This window comes from Ailuropoda melanoleuca, chromosome 6 (assembly GCF_002007445.2).
Source record: "Ailuropoda melanoleuca isolate Jingjing chromosome 6, ASM200744v2, whole genome shotgun sequence".
Classification (NCBI taxonomy): Eukaryota; Metazoa; Chordata; class Mammalia; order Carnivora; family Ursidae; genus Ailuropoda; species Ailuropoda melanoleuca.
The window spans coordinates 35,131,191-35,155,445 of NC_048223.1; the positions used below are offsets into that span (position 1 = coordinate 35,131,191).

Consider the following 24,255-nt stretch of genomic DNA (forward strand, 5'->3'; position numbering starts at 1 on the left):
TCTTCCTCTCCCACTCCCTGCTTGTGTTCCTTCTCTCGCTGGCTGTCTCTATCTCTGTCGAATAAATAAATAAAATCTTTAAAAAAAAAAGATTAGAGTCCATACATACTTCTTGGTGTTATCAAAGTAGTTCATTATAAAATTAACTTAAAAGCATCTGGACTCAAAAATTCAGATTTAATCACAGAGGACGTGGAGGTGGTGTCAGAACACATCCCCGTGAGTTATGAACTCTGTGAGGCAGGAGCTACAGCAAGTCAGGGTCAGGTTTCTCTCCTTCCCTCAGGAGTTCGTCAGTGTGATGCCAACAAGTTCACTCCATGTATGATTGAGAAATGGCTACGCCCAGGCACCAGGCCTCTACTGCACGGGCCCAAATCATTTTTCTTACCTATGTGTTTGAGTGGGCATTGAAATTAAACAAGGATGTGGACAAGAATATAAAAGGAACCCAAACAGAAAAGCCACATTCCCTTCCAATCAAGTTTAGAGACGTGATTTTACATTCCTGCTATCAATGCTGACTTATCACTTCATATTCTTTTTCCTGGTTATTTCCTTGGTCTACTGCTTAGTTACACAGGATACTCATCATGGTCATTATCAAGGTACTAAGAAGTCCCAGGCTCTGATTCCACACAGTGAGCCTTGCTACTGCCCCACCAAAAGGCCCTCCTAATTTCTGAAAGCCATCACTGGATATTTTCTCTGCTTACCTCCTCCCATGGGCTTTTTGCATCTCCCCTATTTCTTGAATCACAACAGGCCATGTCATTGGAATGTCATCTCCCTAAGCCCCGGAATGTTCTGTAAACTCGACCAAATCTAGTAGAGAAGGCAGGTGCAGACTGATGGTACAGGCCCAAATTGGACACCATAAAGGACAACTCCTACCATTTTCTACCCAGGGGACTGAAAAGAGGAATCAAACATGATTCTTATGCATAAAAACACAAATGGAGTTGGGAAAACAATAATGACTACACAGACCCATAAGAGAAACAACACAGGCATGGTCAGGAGCCCGGGGAAACTGACAACTCTAGGTAGGTGGGTGGTCGAGCACATAGGGAGCTCATGGGGAGTGGGACAAAGGATTCAGGCTCCCAGGGGAAGTGAGATCCTGAAAGAAATGCACTATTTGAACAGGGGAAGAACTGGCCATGTCAGATGAGGGGAGCAGCACAAAGAGAGGCAGGGAGGGAGGAAAGAGCGCGGGGTGTGGGGAAGACGGGGCCACCCCTGGCACAGTGGGGGCAGAGCGCACATGCTGGGCAGGCAGAGGGGGGAGGCCAGAAGCGGAGCAGCGGGGCCCAACGGTGGCTGGCCCTGTCACTTGGGCTGCTTTCTTGCGAGCATGCAACTTCTGGTGCTGAATGAAACTTGCGCTCCACTTGAAGGCTTTCCCACACATCTTACACTCGTAAGGCCTCTCCCCAGTGTGGAGCCGCTGATGCTGGACCAGGGTGACCTTCTGACTGAACGCCTTCCCGCACTCCTGGCAGCCATAGGGCTTCTCCCCAGTGTGGATTCGCTGGTGTACTGTAAAGCGAGAGCTACAGCTGAACGTTTTCCAGCACTCTTTGCATTTGTAGAGCTGCTCCCCAGTGTGGATGCGCTGGTGCTGGAGAAACACGGAGCTCCGGCGGAAGGCCTTCCCACACTCCTGACACTCGTAGGGCTTCTCCCCGGTGTGGATGCGCTGGTGCTGAATGAGGACTGAATTTGAACTGAAACTTTTCCCGCACACCTGACACTCGTAGGGCTTCTCCCCGGTGTGGATGCGCTCATGGACGATGCAGTCATAGCTACACCGGAAAGCCTTCCCACAGTCCTGACACTGAAAGGGTTTCTCCCCAGTGTGGATTCGCTGGTGCCGGATGAGTTTTGAGTTGTAGCTGAAGGTTTTCCCACAGTCCTGACATCCGAAGGGCTTCTCTCCACCGTGGAGCTTCTGGTGCTGAAGGAGGTGGGAATTTTGACCGAAGGCTTGTCCACACTCCTGACATGAGTAAGGCTTCTCCCCGGTGTGGGTTTTCTGGTGCCGGGAGAGTTTTGAGTTATACCTGAAGGCTTTCCCACACTCTCTGCACTTGTAGGGCTTGTCATCAGCGTGAATCCTCTGATGCTGCAGAAGGTCTGAATGTTGGCTGAAATATCGGCCACACTTGCCGCATTTATAAAACGCCTGTCCTCCCGGCAGGCCCTGCTTTGTCAGGAAGTGGGTGCTGACACCGGTGCCCCCTTCTAGCTTCCTGCCTGCCTCCTCCCTTCTGATGATGGGGGATCTGCAGTCCTGCATCAGCAAGTCTGTGAAACCTCCTTGGTTTGTTTTCTCCCCCGTGTCACACGGCTGGGGCCTCCCTAAGTTGTCCTTAAGGTGAGGGTGCCCAGGAGCTTCTGTGAGCAGGCCCCCCGCCATCAGTCTGTGGGCAGCTAATTCTTTAGAAATGTTCGGTCTTGGGCTTTGCTCCTCACTCTCGTTCTTGTTTTTACCACCTAGCATGATAAAAAGAAAACAGAGGAGGCACTGAAGCTAGAAAGGTAGAGTTTACTTAAAAAAAAAAAAAGAAAAGAAAAGAAAAAGAAAAGAAAGGGATGCATTTTGATGCATTTATGACAGATTTTATACTATTTTGGTCTATTTAAGTCTAGTGTAACTCCAGACTAATTTTTTTAACTGAGTCTTCTCTATTAGAAGAACTAGGTTTTTTACAACCATGTAATTTTTCAAATTTTATTTATGTATATATTTCTCTCAAGTAATCTCTACACCCAGTGTGGGGCTTGAGCTCATGACCCTGAAATCAAGAGTCGCATGCTCTACCCAGCAAGCCTGCCAGGCACCCCAAACTAATTTTTAAATGCTGAGCACAACTCATTGATGAGTTGTAACCCAGAGTTTAAAAGATACGGTTTGATATTCTCAAGGATAGTAGTCCTCAAAGTGTGACCCCTGGACCACCATCACCCGGGAATCTGTTGGGAATGCAAATTCCCGGGCCCTGCCCCAGTCCTGTTGAATTAGAACCTCTGAAGGTGGCATCCAGCAAGTCCATGTTCTAACAAGCCCCTCGTGAGATTCTGATGCTCACTGGAATTGGAAACCACTGATCTAGAAGCTAAAAAGGCAGGTGGAGGCTGTTCTCGTACTTGTTTCAAGCTGCACTGCCCATAAGGCAGCCCCTTGACACCTGTGGCTACTTAAATTTTTTTTATTTTTATTTTTTTGGCTGTTTAAAGATTTTATTTATTTTTTTGAAAGAGAGAGAGAGCGTGAGCAATAGCATGAATGGAGAGAGGTGCAGAGGGAGAAGCGGATTCCCCGCTGAGCAGGTAGCCCAATATGGGGCTCAATCCCAGGACCCTAAGATCATGACCCGAGCCCAAGGCAGACACTTAACCAACTGAGATATGGCTACTAAATTTAATTAAAGTGGAACATAATTTAAAATTCAGTTCCTGGGCACCTGGGTGGCTTAGTCATTAAGTGTCTGCCTTTGGCTCAGGTCATGATGCTGGGGTCCTGGGACTGAGTCCCACATCGGGTTCCCTGCTCGGCGGGGAAGCCTGCTTCTTCCTCTCCCTCTGCCTGCTGCTCCCCCTGCTGTCTTCTCTCTGCATGTCAAATAAACAAATAAAATCTTTAAAAAATAATAATAAAATTCAGTTCCTTGTTTGCAATAGCCACAGTTCAAGCGCTGATGAGGACAACGGCTATCATATTGGGCAGCACAGATATGGAACACTCCAGTCACTAGACGGTGTCCTATTGGACAGCACTGGTTTAACACCGTGGGCAGACTAAACAGACAATGCACAGATGTGACAAAGGGGGACACTGACCACTGCAGGTGATCAGGGAAAGATTTCTCAACAAGATGATGGGAGTGGGACACCTGGGTGGCTCAGTAGGTTAAGTGTCTGCCTTCGGCTCAGGTCATGACCTCAGGGTCCTGGGATCAAGCCCTGTGTTGGGCTCCCTACTCAGTGGGGTGTCTGCTTCTCCCTCTGCCCCCCTCTCTCTCTCTTGCTCTCTCTCAAATAAATAAATAAAATCTTAAAAAAAAAAAGATGGGAAGTGCTGAGTCAACCCAAAGGCACTGAGAAGAAGGAAGTGGGGCTGAATTAGGAAGGAGCATTTGGTTTACAAGACTCTGAACAACATAAGGGATGGAGAGAGCATGAGCACAGGGCCAACTGAATGAGAAGGGTAAACCCCCAATCTCTGGATGGTTCTCATTCACCTCAATTCTGTACCTTTCAGAAAAGGAAACCATTCGTTCCTAATAAATAAACAGGGTTTCTTTCAAGAGCTAAATTATAGTGTTAAGGAATTCATAAAGATTCTCTTCCCATGTATAGTTTCATACACACATACATAAAATGTTCTTATAACAGGTTCTGGGGCACTGCGTGGGTTAGTCGGTTGAGCGTCAACTCTTGGTTTTGGCTCCAGTCATGATCTTTGGGTCGTGGGATTGAGCCCCACATCAGGCTCTGTGCTCAGTGCAGAGTCTGCTTAAGACTCTCTCCCCCTCTCCCTCTGCCCCTCCCCCTTTCCTTCTCTCTCTCGAATAATAAATAAATCTTTAGAAAAAAGAAGTTCTTACTACAGTGTGTTTATGTTTCTAAATTGACCCAAAAAAGCCTATTTTCACTATGGGTTTTTGAAATCCTCTAGCTTTACAAAGAAAAATAACAGAAAACGAAATTTTCAGATGGGTCTCTTCCAGTACGGGGCTGAAACTCTAGCGAGGGGCACTTTTCTGAAAGAGAGTGACCATCTTCATCCTCATAAGAACTTGTATGACAGAAGCAAAGCTTTTTTCATGTTGAATCATTAAAAGACAGGAGGATGCCAAGCCAAAGAGGAAAGTGGTAGGTTCTCCTGCTTACCTGTGTGGACCCCTCCCAGGGCCTCTCCCTCAATGGCTGTCCAGGGATCCAGGCCCCAGCGTGCTTCTCCTCGCTCCAGCTGGAGTATCAGATCTGGTTTGGGGAATGGAAATGCTGCTGAGGAGAAAGAAAAGGAACAGGAAGCTGAGGAGAGTCCCTGCTGACCCCCTCAGTCCACCCTCTGCTTCCAGGTGAACAAGTCAACATCCCAGGACACTAAGTGAGCTCAGTGTGGAGAGAATCTGGGGGTCTCAGGAGGGCTCAAATTGTTTTGTTCAAGAGGAAGCTTACTGGGGCTCTATCAGAGAAGACAGAAAGCTCCTACTGTCATTAGAGGAATGTACAGGGGGTCCTAGGAGACTCTCACACAGGGGAGATGGGGCCTAGGACTCCAGGGAACTGGAAGAGTAGAGGATGGAAGGTGGGGCCACCAGGAACCCTCTCAGCTCTCAGCCCAGAGCAAAAACCCTCTGAGGAGAGTCCAGGAAACAGGGAAGAGGCAAGTCCTGCTGAAAACCAAAGTGAGCCTAGATCTTTCTCCATTAGCTCTCCCATAATGCGGGATTAGGGAGCTCAACTCATGGCACATCAGTCCTGGGGATATGGGAGACCCCAGATCCACCAAGGAGGAAGCAAGGGGCCCTTCAGACAGAGCTGTTTCAGGGACAAGGAATGACTTACCCAAGGAAGTTATGTTTGCATAATTCTCCAGCATCACCTCCCAGTACAGGGCCCTCTGTGTGGGATCCAGGCTGGCCCACTGGTTCTGGGTGAAGTACACGGCCACATCCTCAAAGGTCACTGGCTCCTGAAAAAAGAAGTTCCTGCTCAAGTCCTATGTAAGGGCAGAGGAGGGGCCTGAACTCCAGGGATGTCCTGCCTCTACTGGAGTCCATGGCTCTGAGCCCCATGGGAGGCTTGTACTGGCAAAGAGAGCCACAATCGTACCCCAGTCGGGGACAGCTGTCAGCACACTTTCAATGTGCACACCTTTGGGGCACCTCTGCCTGATGGTCACATCAACCCCCTATCTGGTTCCATGAGCTGGGTCGATCTTTCTGGTATGTTTTCTAAGATGACCATAGCAGGAATCTGTCTTTTACCCTGACTCCATCCACTCGGTTTCTCTCTGGTCTTCCCCCTCCATGTGTTTTCGACAGAGGAACAATTCCATGGGCACAGAGTTCCTTTCACTCTGGCTGGTTCTCCCTCTTTCTGCCATCTTGCCTTATCAGAGAGTTGGCTGTTCCTTGAAGGCAATGTGCAGTGTCGCCTCCTCTCCTAACACCAGACTCCAGGGACAGGATGGCAGTCTCCATCCTTGAGCAGGCGCCTGCCCCCAGATCACCTAAGCTCTGTCCAACGTGCTGACGCTGCCCTCTGCACCAGGTGTGTCTCCCTGTCTCCTGATGGAGCCATTTCCCCCTTCTCAGGGGAGAAGGAAACCATCCCTTGTCCTGTTTAAACTACTTTTATATCAATTCGTTCAATCATCAGAACACACGCGTGAGGTAAGAATTCTCTATTATGATGGGAATCGATGAAATCAAGCACTTTGAAATAGACAAATGGGAGTCCTCTTTATCTGAGTATCTATCGCAAGGTTGTGTAAGGAAGCAAATATTTCAATATGAACTGACCGCTTATACAAGTGAGTGGCACTGTACCGTCTCTCCTTGACTTCCAGTGAACTCTACCCCAGTCTGTCATGTCAACAACCTCTCTGTGCCTAGTGTCTGCCAGGGGGAAGAAACACAATTACAGACGTACTACAGGATGGCAGCCATCATGGTAAAGATTGGTTCAGACAAGAATCATCCATGGATGCTACACCGAGGAGGAAATTTTGACAAGAAGCAGGATACTTGCATGATCGTAAGTGTCTCCCCATAGATTTCTGATGAGTTGCAAGGGACAGATAGTAACTATACACTGAAGAAATCAGGTATCACCTTGACCAGGAAGTTTAAATGTGGCTTGTGAGACTGAGAAACTGAATTTCTCATTTTTAACTTAATTCTGAACAGGCACATATAGCTAGTGGCTACCTTACCGGACACTGCCCCCTGAACGTTAACCAACCTTCTGTCTTTACTTCCTTCACAGCCAACAGCTGGGAACATGGACCTGACCTTCCTTCCTCATATCATGGCTTTTACCCCTCCACACCTCTGAGACAGCCCTGTAATTATCAGTGCATTCCTTGTTTTCTACAACATTCAGCTTCTCAACATTCTGTTCCATCTCTGATCACTCTGCTTCTGTCCTCTGCTAGCATTCACTCCTTCTCCATGACGAAGCAGGGCTCTTGATTCCCCTATATGGGAAGTGGGTTCAGAGGCAGCACAGCACAGGGGCGAACAGCACGGGCTTCAGAACAGTGCTTCTCCACGGGGAAATGCCCATCAGGAGACACAGGGCACTCACTGTCTGGGAACTCTTTTTTCTTTTTTAAGATTTATTTATTTATTTGAAAAAGAGAGCACACGTACAGGTGGGGGCGGGGGCAGAGGGAAAGGGAGAAGCCGACTCCTCGCTGAGTGCAGAGCCCAATGTGCGATCCCAGGACCCCAAAATCATGACCTGAGCATCCAAAGGCAGACACTTAACTGACTGAGCCACCCAGGTGTTCCTGGAGACGTTTTTAGTTGTCACAACCATGGGGTGTGGGGGTGCTACTGGCATCTAGGGGGTAGAGGCCAGGAATGCTGCTAATCATTGTACAATACATAAGACAGCCCCCCACAACAATTATCTGGTTCAAAATGTCAACAGTGCTGAGATTGACAAACTCAGCTCTAGGGCCAGACCCCTTAGGTTCAAATTCCATCTCTGATAACCATCAGCTGTGTGACCTTGGATGAGATACTCGGGGCCTCAGTTTCCCCACTTGGAAAAACTGGGATAATAGGAGTACGTATCTTATAAGGTTCTTGTAAGGGTGGAATGAGTTAATACATGTAAAGAACTAAAATATCGCCTGGCACATGTTATATACATCTCAGCACTTACAAGTACAGATGAGATTAGGGGAACATTTCTCACAGAGATTGTAGATAAGACTGACTGTTGTCTAGGGATGCCTGAGTGGCTCAATCGGTTAAGTGGCCAACTCTAGATTTTGGCTCAGGTCATGATCCCAGGGTGTGGGGATCGAGCCCCACATCAGGCTCTGTGCTCGGTGGGGAGTCTGCTTGAGGATTCTCTCTCTCCCTCTCCCTCTGTGCCCCCCCGCCCCCACTCACACGCTCTCTCTCCCTCACTCTCTCACTCAAATAAATCTTTAAAAAAAAAAAAAAGACTGACAGTTGTCTAAACATATATATGTGTGTGTATTTTTGCCCTCCCTTTCTTTTTTAATAATAGAATCCTAATTTTACTTGCCACTGTTCCCAGCTCTGGCAACTAAGTGAGGCCAATGAAACACAAGTACAAAAACCATTGGGGACTCTCTGGAAAGGTTCGTGAAAGAGTGCAAACTGATGAGAGGTTCGCCTTTTTTGTCATTCCTCTTCCATCTGGAATGCACACACGAGAGCTAGAGATCAAGCAGCCACCTTGGACCATGAAGGGGCCTTGAGCATGAGAGCCAGTGCTAGGATGCTGAAGCAGAAAAAGAGAAAGAGCCTGGTGTGTGGTAACACTGCACTGCCACAATGTCCCTGGACTGCCTCTCCCCGACTTCTCTTGTATGGGAGAGGAGCCTCTATCTCGTTTAAACCACTGTCACTTGGGGTTTCCTTACTGGAAGCCCATCCTGAGTGACTAGGATACCCCATGTAAAGCACCAGGAGAGAACAGACTGCCCCCACAGATGTTTAAACACTTCTTGACTTGGAACTAATGTTGGCTTAAGTGCTGAAACAGAAGTAGACAGTCCGATGTCTACATACATATTATTCTTAAGTCTTAGATAGGGTTTCCTATTTATATGACACATCCATTACACGAGACACCAACTTTCTCACTCCCTGATCTAGGATGCTGGAGAAAAATTCAATGCAAGCATCCTCTAGTGCAAGGAAAATTCTGGAAGGACAACTGCTTCCAGTGCTGCATGAATTTGTGCCAACAAAGGATACAGGCTTTCATCAAAGTTAAGCTGTAATCTTTGTAGTGGGCTGGAGGCACTGGCATCAGCAACAAACTCAGCATTTCAAGAATCCACCTTCCTCAACAATCCACACCCTCCAAAGGCTCCCCAGTGGTGGCTTCATTGTACCCCAAGTTTGCGATCCGTGAGGGCAAACCCCGCCAGTGGGAGTGACTGTTTAAATGCAGGAGGTGGCCTTCCTCTGTATGGTGTGATGCAGACTAGCACTTCCCAAATTTTAACTTGCCCGTTTGTTCCCCAGGTGTTGTACAAACGTAGATTATGATTCTGGAGATCTAGGTTGGGGCCTGAGACTCTGCCTTTCCAGCAAGCCCCTTGGTGATGCCAAAGCTCATCGGGAACCGTACTTTCATGGGCCATAGTCTGCATGGATGTAGATTCTCACTTTTTAGGAGAGTTTCTTAACTGGTGCCTCCCTCTTTCCCAACCAACTTGATCCTCCCAAGTTTACCTACTCAGCCTCATCACCTCCCCTAACGTACTCCTCTGCCGTGTACTCAACTGAGGGATGCAAAGCTAAGCATGGGACTGGCCAGGTCTGGCTACTATTCCTGTAGTGATCGTTCGTACCTGTTCTGAATGCGGAAAGCTGGGAGAAAGCTCAGCTCACCTGGGACCACACTGTCTGGAGCATGGCTGACGACCCCTGCTTCATGCACTGCCCTCTCTGTTTGGAAAAGCAAGAACCTGTGGGGCTAAGAGAGAGAATCACAATGAGGCTGACCTTGCCTGGTTCCCCTCCTCTTTCCCCTCAGTCTCCGTGCCTGTCTCATTGGAAACAATATTCTTAGGACACTTCTCAATGTTCTCAGGGCACCTTCTCCAGTGGTTCATGCAGTGCTGCATCTGCTTCCTTTGTAAATTCTACAAATCTGCCTCGTGAGGCTGAAAATTCCTCGATAGAATGCGTGTGAAGCAAGAGTCAAGAACTGCAGTGGATTCGTGGTTTTCAAGAAAATCCCTGGCCCGCTATGAATGAATTACTAAGTAATTCGTACTGAATGGTTCTAGCAAAGGTGGCAAAGGCCAAAACAAGCATTTAGAGAAAAGGTAGGATAACGGGGCCCCGGGACAAAATGCAAGTGGTGATCTGGCCCCACGGGAAAGGGGAAGGCGCTCAACGTCCCAGGGTGCGATGCTGACCGGAGACCCGACGGGAATCTGCACACTCCACCCCGGCAAGCGAGCGACGCCACGCGTCCCCGGCCCCCACCCTGAGTACCGCGAGCCGAGGGACGTCAGGCCACCTCTTCGGGGCAGGAGGGTTGATGGCGCCTCTGCGGGCAGGACCCCTCGGGCGGCGTCTGCGGGCCCCGACAGCCGCGCTCCGGGACTGGGCGGGCCGGACTACCACACGGAGGCGGAGCGCCGAACGCCCGGGCGCTCCCGCGGGTCGCAGCCGAGGCGGAAGCGCGAGCGGAGGCGCGCCCACCCGCGCCGCTCTAGGAAGCCCGGAGGCTGGCCTTCTCCATGGTCCCGAGCCAGACCCGCCAGCTGCGCCCCGGCGTCCGCCCTCCGTCCGCCCTCCTCCCGCCCTGTCCCCGCCGCGCCGCGCCTCAGCGAGTGAGCACCTCCGCGGGGACACCGAGTCCGCGCCACACTCCGCGCGGGTCTGCGTGCGGGCTCTAGCGCTTGCCAGCAGTAACTTAACCTCTTCATGAATTCCCGGCCCCGGTCTCTGTCCAGCGGCTCCTGGACTGTGCCCTGAGATCGCCAAGGCCCAGGTCTGACTGTCCCCGTTCTGATCCCGGCTCCACCACCTATTCACTGTGTGGCCTGTGCCAGTTACTGAAACTCTGTGCTTCAGTTTCTCTATTGGGAACGGCAGTAGTTTCGAACTCATCAACTCAGGGCAGTAATTGAGTGAGTCAACTCGTGCAAAGCACTTGTGACAACTTCTGGTTCTGCATCATGAATAAATCAGAGTAAGATCTAGCTCTCTTGTTGCGGACATTATTGTTATACCTGTGTGTTGTTGCCACTTTCCTATAACACACTCCCATATCTCTTTCTCCAGGCATGGCAGCAGTGTTTCCTATTGGCCAGGCATTGTGCAGAATCCTTTGAGCTAGAGTCCTGTCTATCAACCTGCCTACTGTTTCTTTCTACTTGGCCAATCCACAAGCTCCTAAAACTCAAAATGTTCCAGACTGATCTTGTCATCCTTCCCTCACCCTCCTGTTTCACCTTCCAGGGTTGCCCTGTCCCTTTCCCCCAACAAACTGCACTGTAACCCAACTAAGTGAGTTCATTCCTTGGTGAGTTACAGGTAGAGACTACAGCAGGGGGAGTTGTCCAACAAAGGAAATTTTATTTGCAGCAAATAAGGAGATCATGGGGAATAACTTCCAAAGCTGCGACTTCCACAGTGGGGGTGAGTGGGTTCTTTTTATTTCAGGTTAGGATGAATATTCAGAAAGGGGAGTTTTGTCATCACATGTAAAGGTGGGCATGAGGTTGCACAGGTGCACCTAGAAAACATGCGTATACATGCATTCTGCGTCATGTTAATGAACCTTGTGCTCCTCTGGGGTGAGATTTTAACATTATTATGAGGCAGAACATTCTGGTCGTCTGTGCGGGTGTGAGCCAGTAGTTCAAGCTCAAACTGTTTTAGGCCGGCTGGAGCTCTTCCTGTTGTTTGCCTCTAAAAGATAAGGTTAACATTCCTGTGAAGAAAGGCGGTCAGTGGGGGTCTTGTTGGGGACATTTTACCTCATTAATTCTATGGAGCATGGTTTCAGCACCACTCTCCAGCCAGCCAAGCAAATCATTCATGTGGGAGTCCTACATGATCCTTTCCGCTGCATCTTCTCTTACCCGGATTGCCGTAGCAGACTCCTAACTGTTTTGGTCTCCAGTCTGGCCCCCTCTGCTCCCTTCTTCCCACAGGACAGCCAGGGTGATCTAAGATATTCATCTGGTCATGACATCTGGTTCTGTTTTTAAAAACCCTTCAAAACCATTGCAACATGATACCCTATGCAGAAAACCCAAAAGACTCCACCAAAAAATTGCTAGAACTAATAAATGAATTCAGCAAAGTCACAGGATATAAAATCAATGTACAGAAATCTGTTGCATTTCTATACACCAATCATGAAGTAAAAGAAAAAGAAATCAAGGAATAGATCCCATTTATAATTGCACCAAAAATAATAAGATACCTAGGAATAAACTTAACCAAAGAGGTAAAAGATCTGTATTCTGAAAACTGTAGAACACTTATGAAGGAAATTGAAGAGGACACAAAGAAATGGAAAAACATTCCATGCTTATGTATTGGAAAAACTAACATTATTAAAATGACTATACTACCCAAAGCAATCTACACATTTAATGCAATCCCTATTAAAATACAACCAGCATGGTGCCTGGGTGGCTCAGTTGGTTAAATGTCTCACTTCAGCTCAGGTCATGATCCTGGGGTCCTGGGATCCAGGCCCGAGTCGGGCTCCCTACTCAATGGGGAGACTGCTTCTCTCTCTCCCTCTGCTCATGCTCACTCTCACTCTCTCTCTCTCAAATAAATAAAATCTTAAAAAGAAAAATACCACCAGCATTTTTCACAGAGCTAGAACAATCCTAAAATGTGTATGGAACAACCAAAGAGCCAGAATAGCCAGAGCAATCCTGAAAAAGAGAAGTAAAGCAGGAAGCATCATGATTCCAGACTTCAAGCTATATCACAAAGCTGTAGTCATCAAGACAGTATGGTACTGGCACAAAAACAGACACCTAGATCAGTGGAACAGAATAGAAAACCCAGAAGTGAACCCTCAACTATATGGTCAACTAATCTTCGACAAAGCAGGAAAGAATATCCAATGGGAAAAAAGTCTCTTCAACAAATAGTGTTGGGAAAACTGGACAGCAACATGAAGAAAGAAGAATGCAACTGGACCACTTTCTTACACCATACACAAAATAAATTCAAAATGGATGAAAGACCTAAATGTGAGGCAGGAACCCATCAAAGTCCTACAGGAAAACACAGGCAGTAACCTCTTTGACCTCAGTTGCAGCAACTTCTTACTAGACACATTGCTGGAGGCAAGGGAAACCAAAGCAAAAATGAACTATTGGAATTTCATTAAGATAAAAATCTTCTGCACAGTAAAGGAAATAATCAACAAAACTAAGAGGCAGCCTACAGAATGGGAGAAGGTATTTGCAAATGACATATCCAATAAAGGACTAGAATCCAAAATCTATAAAGAACTTATCAAATGCAACAACCAAAAACAAATAATCCAGCTAAGAAATGGGCAAAAGATGTGAATAGACATTTTTCCAAAGATATCCAGATGGCTAACAGACACATGAAAAGATGCTCAACATCACTCATCATCAGGGAAATGCAAATCAAAACCATAATGAGATATCACCTCACACCTGTCAGAATGACTAAAATTAACAACTCAGGAAACAACGGATGTTGGCAGGCATGTGGAGAAAGGGGAACCCTCTTACACTTTTGGTGGGAATGCAAACTGATTCAGCCACTCTGAAAACAGTACAGAGTCTCCTCAAAAAGTTAAAAATAAAGCTACCCTATGACTCAGCAATTGCGCTACAATGTATTTACCCAAAGAATAAAAAAATACAGATTCGAAGGGGCACATGCCTCCCAATGTTTATAGCAGACTTATCAACAATACCCAAACTACGGAAAGAGCCCAAATGTTCAACTGATGAGCAGACAAATAAGACATGGCAAAGATGTACAAATGGAATATTACTTAGCCATCAAAAAGAATGAAATCTTGCCATTTGCAATGACATGGACAGAGCTAGAGTATATTACGCTAAGTGAAATAAGTCAGAGAAAGACAAACACTATGATTTCACACATATGTGGACTTTACAAAACAAAACAAATGAACATATGGGAAGGGGAAAAAGGAGAAGGAAGCAAGCCATAAGAGATTCTTGATGATGGAGAACAAACCAAGAGTTGATGGAGGGAGGTGGGTGGAGGATGGGCTAGATGGGTGATGGGGATTAAGGAGGGCACTTGTTGTGATGACCACTGGGTGCTGTAAGTAAGTGATGAATCACTGAATTCTACTCCTGAAACCAATATTGCACGTATGTTAACTGCCTAGAATTTTTTAAAAAAAATTTTTTTAAAGTAGAATAGCTGTCACTTGAAGAAGTCTTTTCTTTTCTTTTCTTTTCTTTTTTTTAGGTTTTATTTAGTTATTTGACAGAGAGAGAGAGAGAGCGCGCAAGCAGGGGGAGCTACAGAGGGAGAGAGAGAAGCAGGCTCCCTGCTGGGCAGGGAGCCCAATGCAGGGCTTGATCCCAGGGTCCTGGGATCTGATTACAGGGACCTGAGCTGAAGGCAGTGCTTTTTTTTTTTAATAATAATTTTTTATTATGTTATGTTAATCACCATACAGTACACCCCTAGTTTTTGATGTAAAGTTCCATGATTCATTACTTGCGTATAACGCCCAGCGCACCATGCAATACATGCCCTCCTTACTACCCATCACCGGCCTATCCCATTCCCCCATCCCCCTCCCCTCTGAAGCCCTCAGTTTGTTTCCCAGAGTCCATAGTCTCTCATGGTTCATTCCCCCTTCTGTTTACCCCCCTCTTCATTCTTCTTTTCCTTCTCCTACTGATCTTTCTATTTCTTATGTTCCATAAATGAGTGAAACCATATGATAATTGTCTTTCTCTGCTTGACTTATTTCACTTAGCATTATCTCCTCCAGTCCCGTCCATGTTGCAGCAAATGTTGAGAAATTGTTCTTTTTGATGGCTGAGTAATATTCCATTGTATATATGGACCACATTGAAGGCAGTTGCTTAACCAACTGAGCCACCTAGGCAGCCGGAAAAATCTTTTCTGATGTCCTGGTGATCGTCTTCCAGGCTCCCCATGCTTACCCAGTTAACAGTGCTTACTACACTGCTGATATCGGCTTTCTCAGTGTGATTCTTCCAAGTAGACTGTGAGCTCCAAAAATATTTACTAAATGAATGAACTTGTTTCACCTTAGTCAGCTACTTCTGAGAATAGGAATATTGTGAAAAGGAAATGAGACTTGTATAAAGTGACTGGAACAAAAAGTCAACAAATTCTGGTTCCTGAACCTGCTTTTACCAGCAGTACTTAGTCCATAGTAAGATCAAGTAAGGGCACTAGAGGATGTTCTATAAAGTTCTAAGGGAAAATCATTGTGAATCTGAAACCCTAAAGACCTAAACTATTACACAGACAAAAGACGTAATATTGTGATACAATAAAGAAATTTTTATTTGGTCTTCTTCCCCAGTTTCTAGCATAGAATTCCTAAAACCTCTGTAAGTTCTTGAGTGATAGGGATGATAGGAGCATCTTTTCTTATAACAGTTCATCTTTCTCCCTGGTTCCCAACACAGGAAGCTTCTAAAACCCTTTGAATCCATGGGGATAATAAGAGTGTCGTTTTGTATGCTAATAGAGACCGGAGGCTGGGGGTGCTGGAGAGCTTTGGGATAGGGGCTGGTCAACAGAGGAACCAACCATGTGACTAGAATTTCACCCCCATCCCTTGGAGTGGAGAGGGGCTGGAGATTGAGTTAATCACCAGTGGTCAATGATTTAATCAATTATGCATACGTAATGAGCCTCCATTAAAAACACTAATGGATTGGGAGGTTCAGAGAGCTTCCAGGCTGGTGAACACATCAAGGTGCTGGGAAGGTGATGAGCTGGAGAGGGCATGTGGACTCCTTGCTCCTTCCCTCACACCCTACCCTATGCCCTTCTTCCATTTGGCTGCTCCTGAGTTGTATTCCCATAATAAGCTGCTAATAGTAAGTAAAGTGTTTTCCTGAGTTCTGCAACCCACTCCTAAGTTGTCAAATCTGAGGAGGGAGTCATGGGAACTCCCGTGTACAGCTGGGTAGTCAGAAGTGCAGGAGGCCTGGGACTTGCGATCAGCATCTGAAGTGGGGCAGACCCCTTAAGCTGTGGGGTCCGACCCTAACTCTGGGTAGTGCCAGAACTAAATTGATTTTGGGACACCTGGATGGCTCAGTCAGTTGAGTGTCTGCCTTCAGCTCAGGGCCTGATCCCTGCGTCCTGGGATCAAGCCCCGCATCGGGCTCCCTGCTCTGCCGGAAGCCTGCTTCTTCCTCTCCCACTCCCCCTGCTTGTGTTCCCTCTCTCACTGGCTGTGTCTGTCAAGTAAATAAATAAATCTTTTTCAAAAAGAAAGCAGCAGTGGGTAACCAAGCAATTAGTAAAGGATATTACACTAAATACATGTTGTCTCTTTATTTTATGTATGTATGTATGTATGTATGTATGTAGGCTCCACGCCCAGCATGGAGCCCAATGTGGGGCTTGAACTCACAGTTGTGAGATCAAGAGCTGAGCTGAGATCAAGAATTGGCCGCTTAACCAACTGAGGCACCCAGGTGCCCCATGTTGCTTCTTTAAATACTGTTCAGTGAAGGTGGGTAAAAGATAGATATTGGTTTAATTCTGTGGATGAACAGAATAACAGAAATAGGTAGTATGTGACTTCCAAGCCAATTCAAGAAACAAGGGAGTTTGCTTGAGATTCTTTCCCTCTGCCCCTCACCCAACTCGCATATATGCTCTCCCTCTCTCTAAACTGAATGGATAAATCTTTAAAAAAAGATAAAATTTATCTGAAAGTGAAACTGAAAATGTGTAAGGTTACTAAAGGAAAAAAAATTTAAGATAACTCTAACGAAGGGCTTGCCTTAATGGCTAAACGGAATGTAAAGTAAAGCTAGGATAATCAGTGCTGTATTGGACCAGGAAAGTGCAAATTAAAGTAACATACTACTTTTTTTTCTTTTTTTTTTTTTTTAAAGATTTTATTTACTTATTTGACAGAGAGAGAGAGACAGCCAGCGAGAGAGGGAACACAAGCAGGGGGGAGTGGGAGGAAGAAGCAGGCTCACAGCAGAGGAGCCCGATGTGGGGCTCGATCCCATAACGCCGGGATCACGCCCTGAGTCGAAGGCAGACGTTTAACCGCTGTGCCACCCAGGGGCCCCAACATACTACTTTTCATATACTGGTTGCAGAAACGTAAGATATCAGGAGTTCAAGATAGTCAGGCAGGAATGTCCTCATTCAGTGCTGATAGAAGTAAATTGATAGAGCGAGTCTGGATTGGAAGAACCTACCGAAGGAGTGATTAAAACCACATGCACTCTTCAACCCAGCAAGTGCACTGACTGGTAGTGTGCCTTAAAGAAACAATGACTCATACGGAAGGAGGAATGTGCAAGAAGTACTGTTTATGACAGAAGAAAACTGGCACCACCCTAAAGTCTATCAGTAGAGATCAAATAAACCCCACAATGAACTTTAATAGGTCACACGAACATTCACACTAGGGGTTATTATGCAGAAGATAATTAGGTAGAATAGGAGCTGACTAGGTAAGATCTCCAGATGTATTAAAAGAAAAAAGTTGCAGAATAATGCACAGTGCAAGATTTGTGTTTAAAACAAGCAAACTCTACGATGTCTATTTTAAATGCATGGAAAATGTCTACAAGGACACACACAGTGGTTTCCTTTATAAGATACCATTATTGTAGTAGAGATAATCAAAGGTCCCTTTAATCTCCGTTCCAATACTTTATTACAATGCAGATGTATTCATGATTTACTCTGGATAAAGAAATTCAGCTAGCTGGCAGACCTAGAGGTAACCTTAATAACTCAGGTATTAAAAGATACCAACAGATGAGGGGTAAAGAAACATGTGAAGTAGAAAACAAGGAATTCAAGACAAATTCTTGTGGGGTGTCACAGCTGGATATTGATTACCTGGAAATTGGAGGCTGCTGAAGGAGCAGAGGCTCTTGAAAAGCAAACTATCCAATAGCCTAATTTTTCCTAGAGGACCAGTTTACCTCAACACAATTCAACTCAAAACACAGAGTACCTAATGCGTGAAAGGAACTGTTAGGTGTTGGGGTTATGGACCTTGTTGTCACTCCAACCCATTTGATCCTTGCCACGATGTTTTTGTGCAAGGTAGGTTATCAGGGTCCGTTCTTTAGATGAGGGTTATGTGAAGTACAAGAATGAGCTAGGGCTGCATGACAGGATTGAAGCTTGGACTCTGAAATCAATATTCGCTCCTAATGCCATCCTCCCCACACTGGACAAGTGTGCAATCCTCTATAATCAGAGTGGACTATTACACGCCTGTGCATTTCAATAACTTCCTGATCTCCTCTTCCATCCCCCAATCCAATCCAGACTATGCTGCCAGATGGGTTTTCCTGAGGACTACAACCTAGCTCAGAAATTTTTATTCTCTGGCCCCACCTATTGTATTTCCTACTCCTTTTCAGGTGACTTATACTTCAGTTCCTTTCCTGCCAGGTCCCCTAGACTGGAATTTCCAATTTCTGCTGTTCCATATTGCGGCACTGACTAGGTGCAGTGTAAATGCATCTTCATGTGAAGCTTTCTCATCCTCTGAGCACAGACAGCACATGGACTGGAAGTTAAGGGCCTTCCAGATCAATGGCAATCTGACAAGCACTCTCCCCTCTCCTCCATGAGCAACTTCAAACCTGCATTCTCTGCAAATCTACATTCCCCCATCCCCCTTTCTCAGCATGTGACCTTGTTTTCTCACTGGAGAAATTCAGAGATCAGAGACCTCATGAGTGCAACAAGCCATTGAGTGATTTTCTGACAGCAAAATTACAAATGTAGCTTCTAAACACACTTCTTTTTCTTTCTCATGCAAAGGTTATCAATCACTCCTCTTCGCTAGGTTCCATTCTGTCCTTTCCTCAAAAACTGAATTCCTTTCCTCCAATTAGCTGCTCTTCCAGAAGCATCCAAACATGCCCATCACTCTTACTTTACAAAACTAAAACCTCCAAACTCCATTAACATTACCCTCCCCTCACCTTGACAATAACCAACATACTTACTGTGGCTTCCATGTCCGCCTCCTGATTTGCCACCTCTGATCACTCCTTCCCAATCCTCTGTTGATCTCTATCCCTGGGCAATCTTGAGTGACTGCTCACATACCCATGATCCCAAAACCTGTCTTTAAGAGCTGTCGCAACTATCCCAGATACTGCTATGAACCAGTCACTAGGCTGTCTATATCATGACTTATTTCCCTACTTCATGAAGCACACCACACAGAAGGAAACCAGGCTTGCAGACAGGAACATGCCTAAACCACGCAGCATCTAAGTGGGAGAGCCAGGACCTGAATGCAGGCTGTCAGCATCCGTTATCTACCAGTCTGTGTGGTGCCTTAAAACTCACTGTCAAGGTGAGGAGTACTGCCAAACCTGTACCTCCTTTGACCTTCCCAGTATTGCTCCCTTTAAGATTCAGTCCAACAGCATGACCTAAGTCTAAGGGATCAGTTTGGAAATGCTCAATGGCTTGTTGCACTCATGAATCTAACATTAACCTGCCACCTTGTTCTGGATCTCTCTAGCCAGTCCACCATATTCTCAACCTTCATACAGCCTTCTTGCAGCTTAAGATCTCCATTTACCTAGACAACTCCCCACCCTTCAGGAAAGGCTGGGTAACCCCAAACTGCCTGCACTTCCCCTGTTTACACCCTATCACTTGCCTATTAGTATCACCAAGCAAAATGAATTTTGTCCCCATGAATCCCAGTGAGGCTCAGAAGCCAGCTTTTGTTTAGAAATAACAGAGACTAATAATGGAGAAACTTTAACTATCATTCCATAATGTATTTTGTTTACTTGTCTCTGTTTCTTACAGTGTATTTTCTAAAGAAAATTTACTAAACTCTTAAGCACCAAAAGCCGCTGGGACTTTATTTACCGATCAATCTGCTCCACAATCCCGACCCTAGCAATAGACTTTATGGCCCAGATCAAGTACACTCGCCAGCGTGTCAGAAAGAACCTTTATTATTGTTTTTAATAGCCTCTTATGCTTTTTATGCTTTCTTGCCAGATGCCTTTGGAGCAGGTGCTTTCTGGGCTGGAGCTTTCTGACCCTTCTGAGCCTTTGGAGGTGCTGCCTTCTGGCCTGCAGCTTTCGGGGCAGGAACCTTCTGGGCTGGGGCCTTTTTGCCTGCTGCGGCCATCTTTTTGGCTGGAACCTTCGCAGCAGCAGCTGCTGCAGCCGCACCCTTCGCGGCAGGTGCTTTTTTAGGAGACGCTTTCAGGAGAGCTGCTTTTTGTAGCTTCCTAACTTCAAGCTTGATTATTCTGTTCCTCTGAAAAATTTCAGTGTTATTATCACGTATGCAAACAAAAAACTATTTTGCTGTTCATCCTATATGTATAGAATTCATAGGAAGAAAACAAACCTTATGTCTAAAACCCCTATGAATTCAACTTTGGTCTATTAAGCTTGGGCAAGCAGAATTACCACACAAGTTTAGGGTTAGAATATAAAAATCCTGTAATAATTTAAAAACTTACCATTTTCTTTGCCTTCATGACTTTGTAACGATCAAAATCTGTCATCTTGGCTTTCTGTTAAAAAATAAAGTAAATAGAGAATCGCTCATACCACCTACCACCCCTCCAAAAAAGAAAAGGTCACATTCAAATAACCCTAAGCCATTACCCTTTCCCTGGCTTCAATCTTCTTGGCCCATCTTGTGGCGGCCCATTTTGTATTGATATCTGCCTTCTGCCAGGCTTGTCGGACATATTTCTGGCGGGCACTAGGAAAGAGCCAAGATCAGACTAAGAAATCAGCTTTGAGACCTCTAAATGAACAATTTATACCCCCTTAAGTTAAAAAGCATAAGCAAAATGATGTCAAAAGCACCCTTCTCATTCATGATACCTCCGGCCCTAGGTGACACCATATGCCACATACCACTTGGCACACTGTATCTTATTGAATGTTGTCCACTAAACCAGGATGTCTTATAATCCCAAACACATGATTTTATTTATTTTTAAAGTAAGCTCTAGGTCCAACACGGGGCTTGAACTCAAGAGTCACATGCTGTACTGACTGAGTCAGCCAGAAGCCCTTCAAACACACCATTTTAACAAGAAATGCAAACCAGTTCATTTCTGTATTTAAAAATTACCTCTGATCTTGCAATATACATCACTCTACTGTAGTGGATGTAAAGAAAGCAATTTCCTTTTCATAAAGAATGAGGTAAACCTAACCCTCAGGCCTTCTGTACAATGCTTAAAGAGATGTGGCCAAACACCACAAGATCTAATTATAACCATCTTGAATTCAAATATTGCTTTCAGATATTCAAGTATCAAAACCCTGCATGCTTAAAAAATAAACCAGCAATACGTTACGTGTTTCACTGTGACCGTCTCTGTAGCTGAAATAGCCCAATAGTAACCACCACAGTTTTAACTTCCATAATCTACATCACATCAAGAAAGAATCACTACTGATTTCCTCAATTCCCTATAAGGAGTTGGGAACAGAACCTCCTCAGGAGCTGTCAAAACGAGATGATGTAGGTCAAATACTTAATAACTGACACACACTGAAAGCTCAACTAATGACAGCTAGTATTGTGAGAGACAAGATTAGTATTTTTGTTTTGAAGCTAAAGGTGACTAAAATATGTTTGGGAGACCAGAACTCCTTAGGGAGGTCTTTGTTGTATAAATTCTGAAAGGGGGCAAGAAAAAGGATGGTAAATCTGGATAAAGAGAAAGCCAGAGAACTGGCAGGGTGGAAAGATAATCACAGGACACTTAAAAAGTAAGCAATGGCCACCCACTTCTACACTGATAATCCCTCTTCCGAATTGCTCTTACTCTTCAACACTGTATACTACATTCTCAAGAAACAAACAAGATAGCGGAACTTTTTTTTCAATTAAACTAAGCAAACTTTTACCAGTATAAGCAAAGCTGGGGGAGGGGTATTGGTTGGTGGATAGTTACCTGTGTGGGAATTTGAGGATGAAGTCAGTGAGCTGCATGCACTTGAAAGGCATAGCCTGTCTCCTAACCTGAGTGCACGGTCCATCAACCAAAGCCTAGAACAAGTAAGATCAAAAAATCTCAGCGCAGAACATAATAGCAACCCAAGCAGATTTTCTATACATTTGTCCTTTCAGAATCACCAAATCTCTACTTAAATGCTTTTAAGAAAGATGAAACCATTATTAATAGTGCAGCCTATAACTTAACTACATGTAACTTACTTGACAATTTTTAAGTCTTTAATCCTTACGTTTCCAACAATCACCGTTACGTTCATTCACAATCTTTGGTCAATCTCTTAGTCTGTGGTTCTCAAATACCAACAATGGCATACAGGGGCATAGAAAGCTATGTGCCTGGCTTTGTTCTAAACTCAATTTACATATAGTAACTCATTTAAACCTCACCAATGTTTCAACCCATTAATTAGTTAAAAGGTCTGACTAGCTTAAATGACAAAGGTAATACTCAAACTCAGTAGTATTGGCCAACTCAAGTCTGTGCTTGAAATCCCCATTTCGCACTGCCTGTCTCCTCAAAGGTAAAATAAAGCTACCACCCAACACTCCTACCTTAGAGGGCCATTGGAAAAATTACCATTACCACCTATACTGCATTATCAGTCATTAGCATGTGAAACTGACACTTTCCTTACACTTACCCTGTTCTGATCAATAACATCTACAATTGCGACCAGCTTCCCGGCATGAGGCCCAAAGGAGACGTAGGCCACCCGGCCAACCTCCACGAAACGCCTGAACACCTAAAATCGAGGGAAAGGCATAAAGTGAGACTTATTAAAAATACTTAGTGTTTAAGATTTTGCAGTTCACAGTGTAACTAAGTATAGCGAAAAAGAACGTTGCGGGAGCATGCCCTAATGCCATGGGAAAAGCCGATGGATGAAATACGCAGAGCCGGAAGCGGCAAAAGCCGGGATCCCGCTGGCTCCAGGCGTATGGGGCTTCCAAAGTCCCTGCCCGGCTGGGCCCCGGTACTCCCTGGCCCTCTCCAGCTTTCCAGCTCTGGCGGCCACGGCGCGCACGCGAGGCCCAAGGCGTGCCGGGCCTGCACGGCCCTCCACGCGCTCGTCCGCCGCACGCCCAGAAAATTCCTAAACTCCGTGCTCCACCCGCCCGGGGAACCTCGCCGCACGCTACCTAAGACCCGATGGGCGTCGTTCCAAGCTTTCGTTCCCCCCTACCAGGCGGAGGTGGAGCGGCATGGCCTCTAGACCAGGAGCCCCAAATAGCAATACTCACCATCTTGGCGGCGTTCGGCGAGAAGGAAGAAGGCCCGCCTAACCGTGCGCATGTGTAGAAGGTCGCCCCGCCCCTGCGATTAACGAGCCCCCGACGTGAGCACCGATTGGTTGAGGTCGTACGCGCATACGCGTACGCATGCTCACTGGGAAAACATGGCGGGAGTCTATCGGAGATAGCTACTTTTTTGCACGGGCAAACCGTGAGATTAACGTGGGTGACACGGCCTGTCTACCAGGAGGCCGGTCATCTCTTAGGACTTTAGGGTGAAGAAGAGCATAGAAGCTATGCCTTTCATTATAACTCTGTCCACATTCCATTTTACTTCTTTTAACATTCTTCCATTTTTCCTTCCGTTACTCGTAAGTATTTCGGATTTTTTGTCTAAATGTTGTTACTCATGGCTTAGTACTAGATTTTTTTCTCTTCCTAAGTGATCCCAGCAATTCTGTTAATATTTTATTTTAAAGTAATTCAGACTTAACAGAAAAGTTACAAAACTAGTACAAATAATTCCCATAAACGCTTCTCTTAGATTCCCCAGATATTTTCATTATTTATTTGTTTATTGAGAGATAGGGAGAGAGAGAGAGAGAGAAAGAAGGAGAAAGAGAGAGAAAGAAGGAGAAAGAGAATCTTACGTAGGCTCCACACCCCGTGCAGAGCCCGACCTGGGGCTTGATCTCCTGATTCTGAAAATCATGACCTGAGCCGAAATCCAGTCAGATGCTTAACCGACTAAGCCACCCAGGCACCTCTCCCCAAATGTTAACATTTTATGTTTGCTTTATTGTTCTATCATTTTTTTCTGAATAATTTGAGAGGATGTTAGACATGATGTTCCTTTATCTTTTAACAGCACTTGTGTGCTATTTCCTAAAAAATGAAGACATTATCTTACATAATCCTGATCAAAATCAGGAAAATTATACTAACAATTTATCATAATTATACTATCATAATTTATTCTGTAGTTTTATTCACATGTTATCAGTTGTCCTACTTATGTCCTTTAGTGCAAATAAAAATTTTGTTTCTTGGTTC

At 45.5% G+C, this 24,255-nt stretch overlaps 2 protein-coding genes across 8 annotated transcripts; both read right to left on the reverse strand.

The window, feature by feature from the left end:
• On the reverse strand, nt 1-10,401 carry ZNF619 (zinc finger protein 619). 7 transcript variants are annotated; one of them, XM_034662186.1, is made up of 5 exons: nt 10,236-10,401; nt 9,624-9,708; nt 5,581-5,707; nt 4,900-4,992; nt 1-2,499 (listed from the first exon to the last, which is right to left on the reverse strand). In XM_034662186.1, exons 2-5 carry the CDS (start codon nt 9,666-9,668, stop codon nt 1,076-1,078), a joined length of 1,689 nt encoding a protein of 562 aa, XP_034518077.1. In that variant the 5' UTR covers nt 9,669-9,708; nt 10,236-10,401; the 3' UTR covers nt 1-1,075. The 7 variants fall into 7 exon arrangements, with proteins under 7 accessions (XP_034518077.1, XP_011232367.1, XP_034518074.1 ...); XM_011234065.3 differs by having other exon boundaries at nt 4,900-5,013; XM_034662183.1 differs by having other exon boundaries at nt 4,900-5,016.
• A 9,513-nt stretch (nt 10,402-19,914) lies between these two features.
• Nucleotides 19,915-22,712, reverse strand: RPL14 (ribosomal protein L14; the record flags this gene model as incomplete). The annotated part of the gene is given in 5 exon segments (NM_001304887.1): nt 19,915-20,241; nt 20,450-20,503; nt 20,598-20,697; nt 21,908-22,002; nt 22,611-22,712. Coding segments are annotated over 5 exon segments (633 nt in total), but the record flags the coding sequence as incomplete, so codon positions are not given.
• Nucleotides 22,713-24,255: the final 1,543 nt, after the last annotated feature.

Excerpts from the sequence above, each read along its gene's own strand:
- ZNF619 (XM_034662183.1), bottom strand. The coding sequence starts at position 9,668 with ATGAAGCAGGGGTCGTCAGCCATGCTCCAGACAGTGTGGTCCCAG. Across the intron at positions 5,017-5,580 it reads TGCAAACATAACTTCCTTGG|CAGCATTTCCATTCCCCAAA; the intron begins GTAAGTCATTCC and ends CTTTCTCCTCAG. Across the intron at positions 2,500-4,899 it reads CCTGGGAGGGGTCCACACAG|GTGGTAAAAACAAGAACGAG; the intron begins GTAAGCAGGAGA and ends TTATCATGCTAG.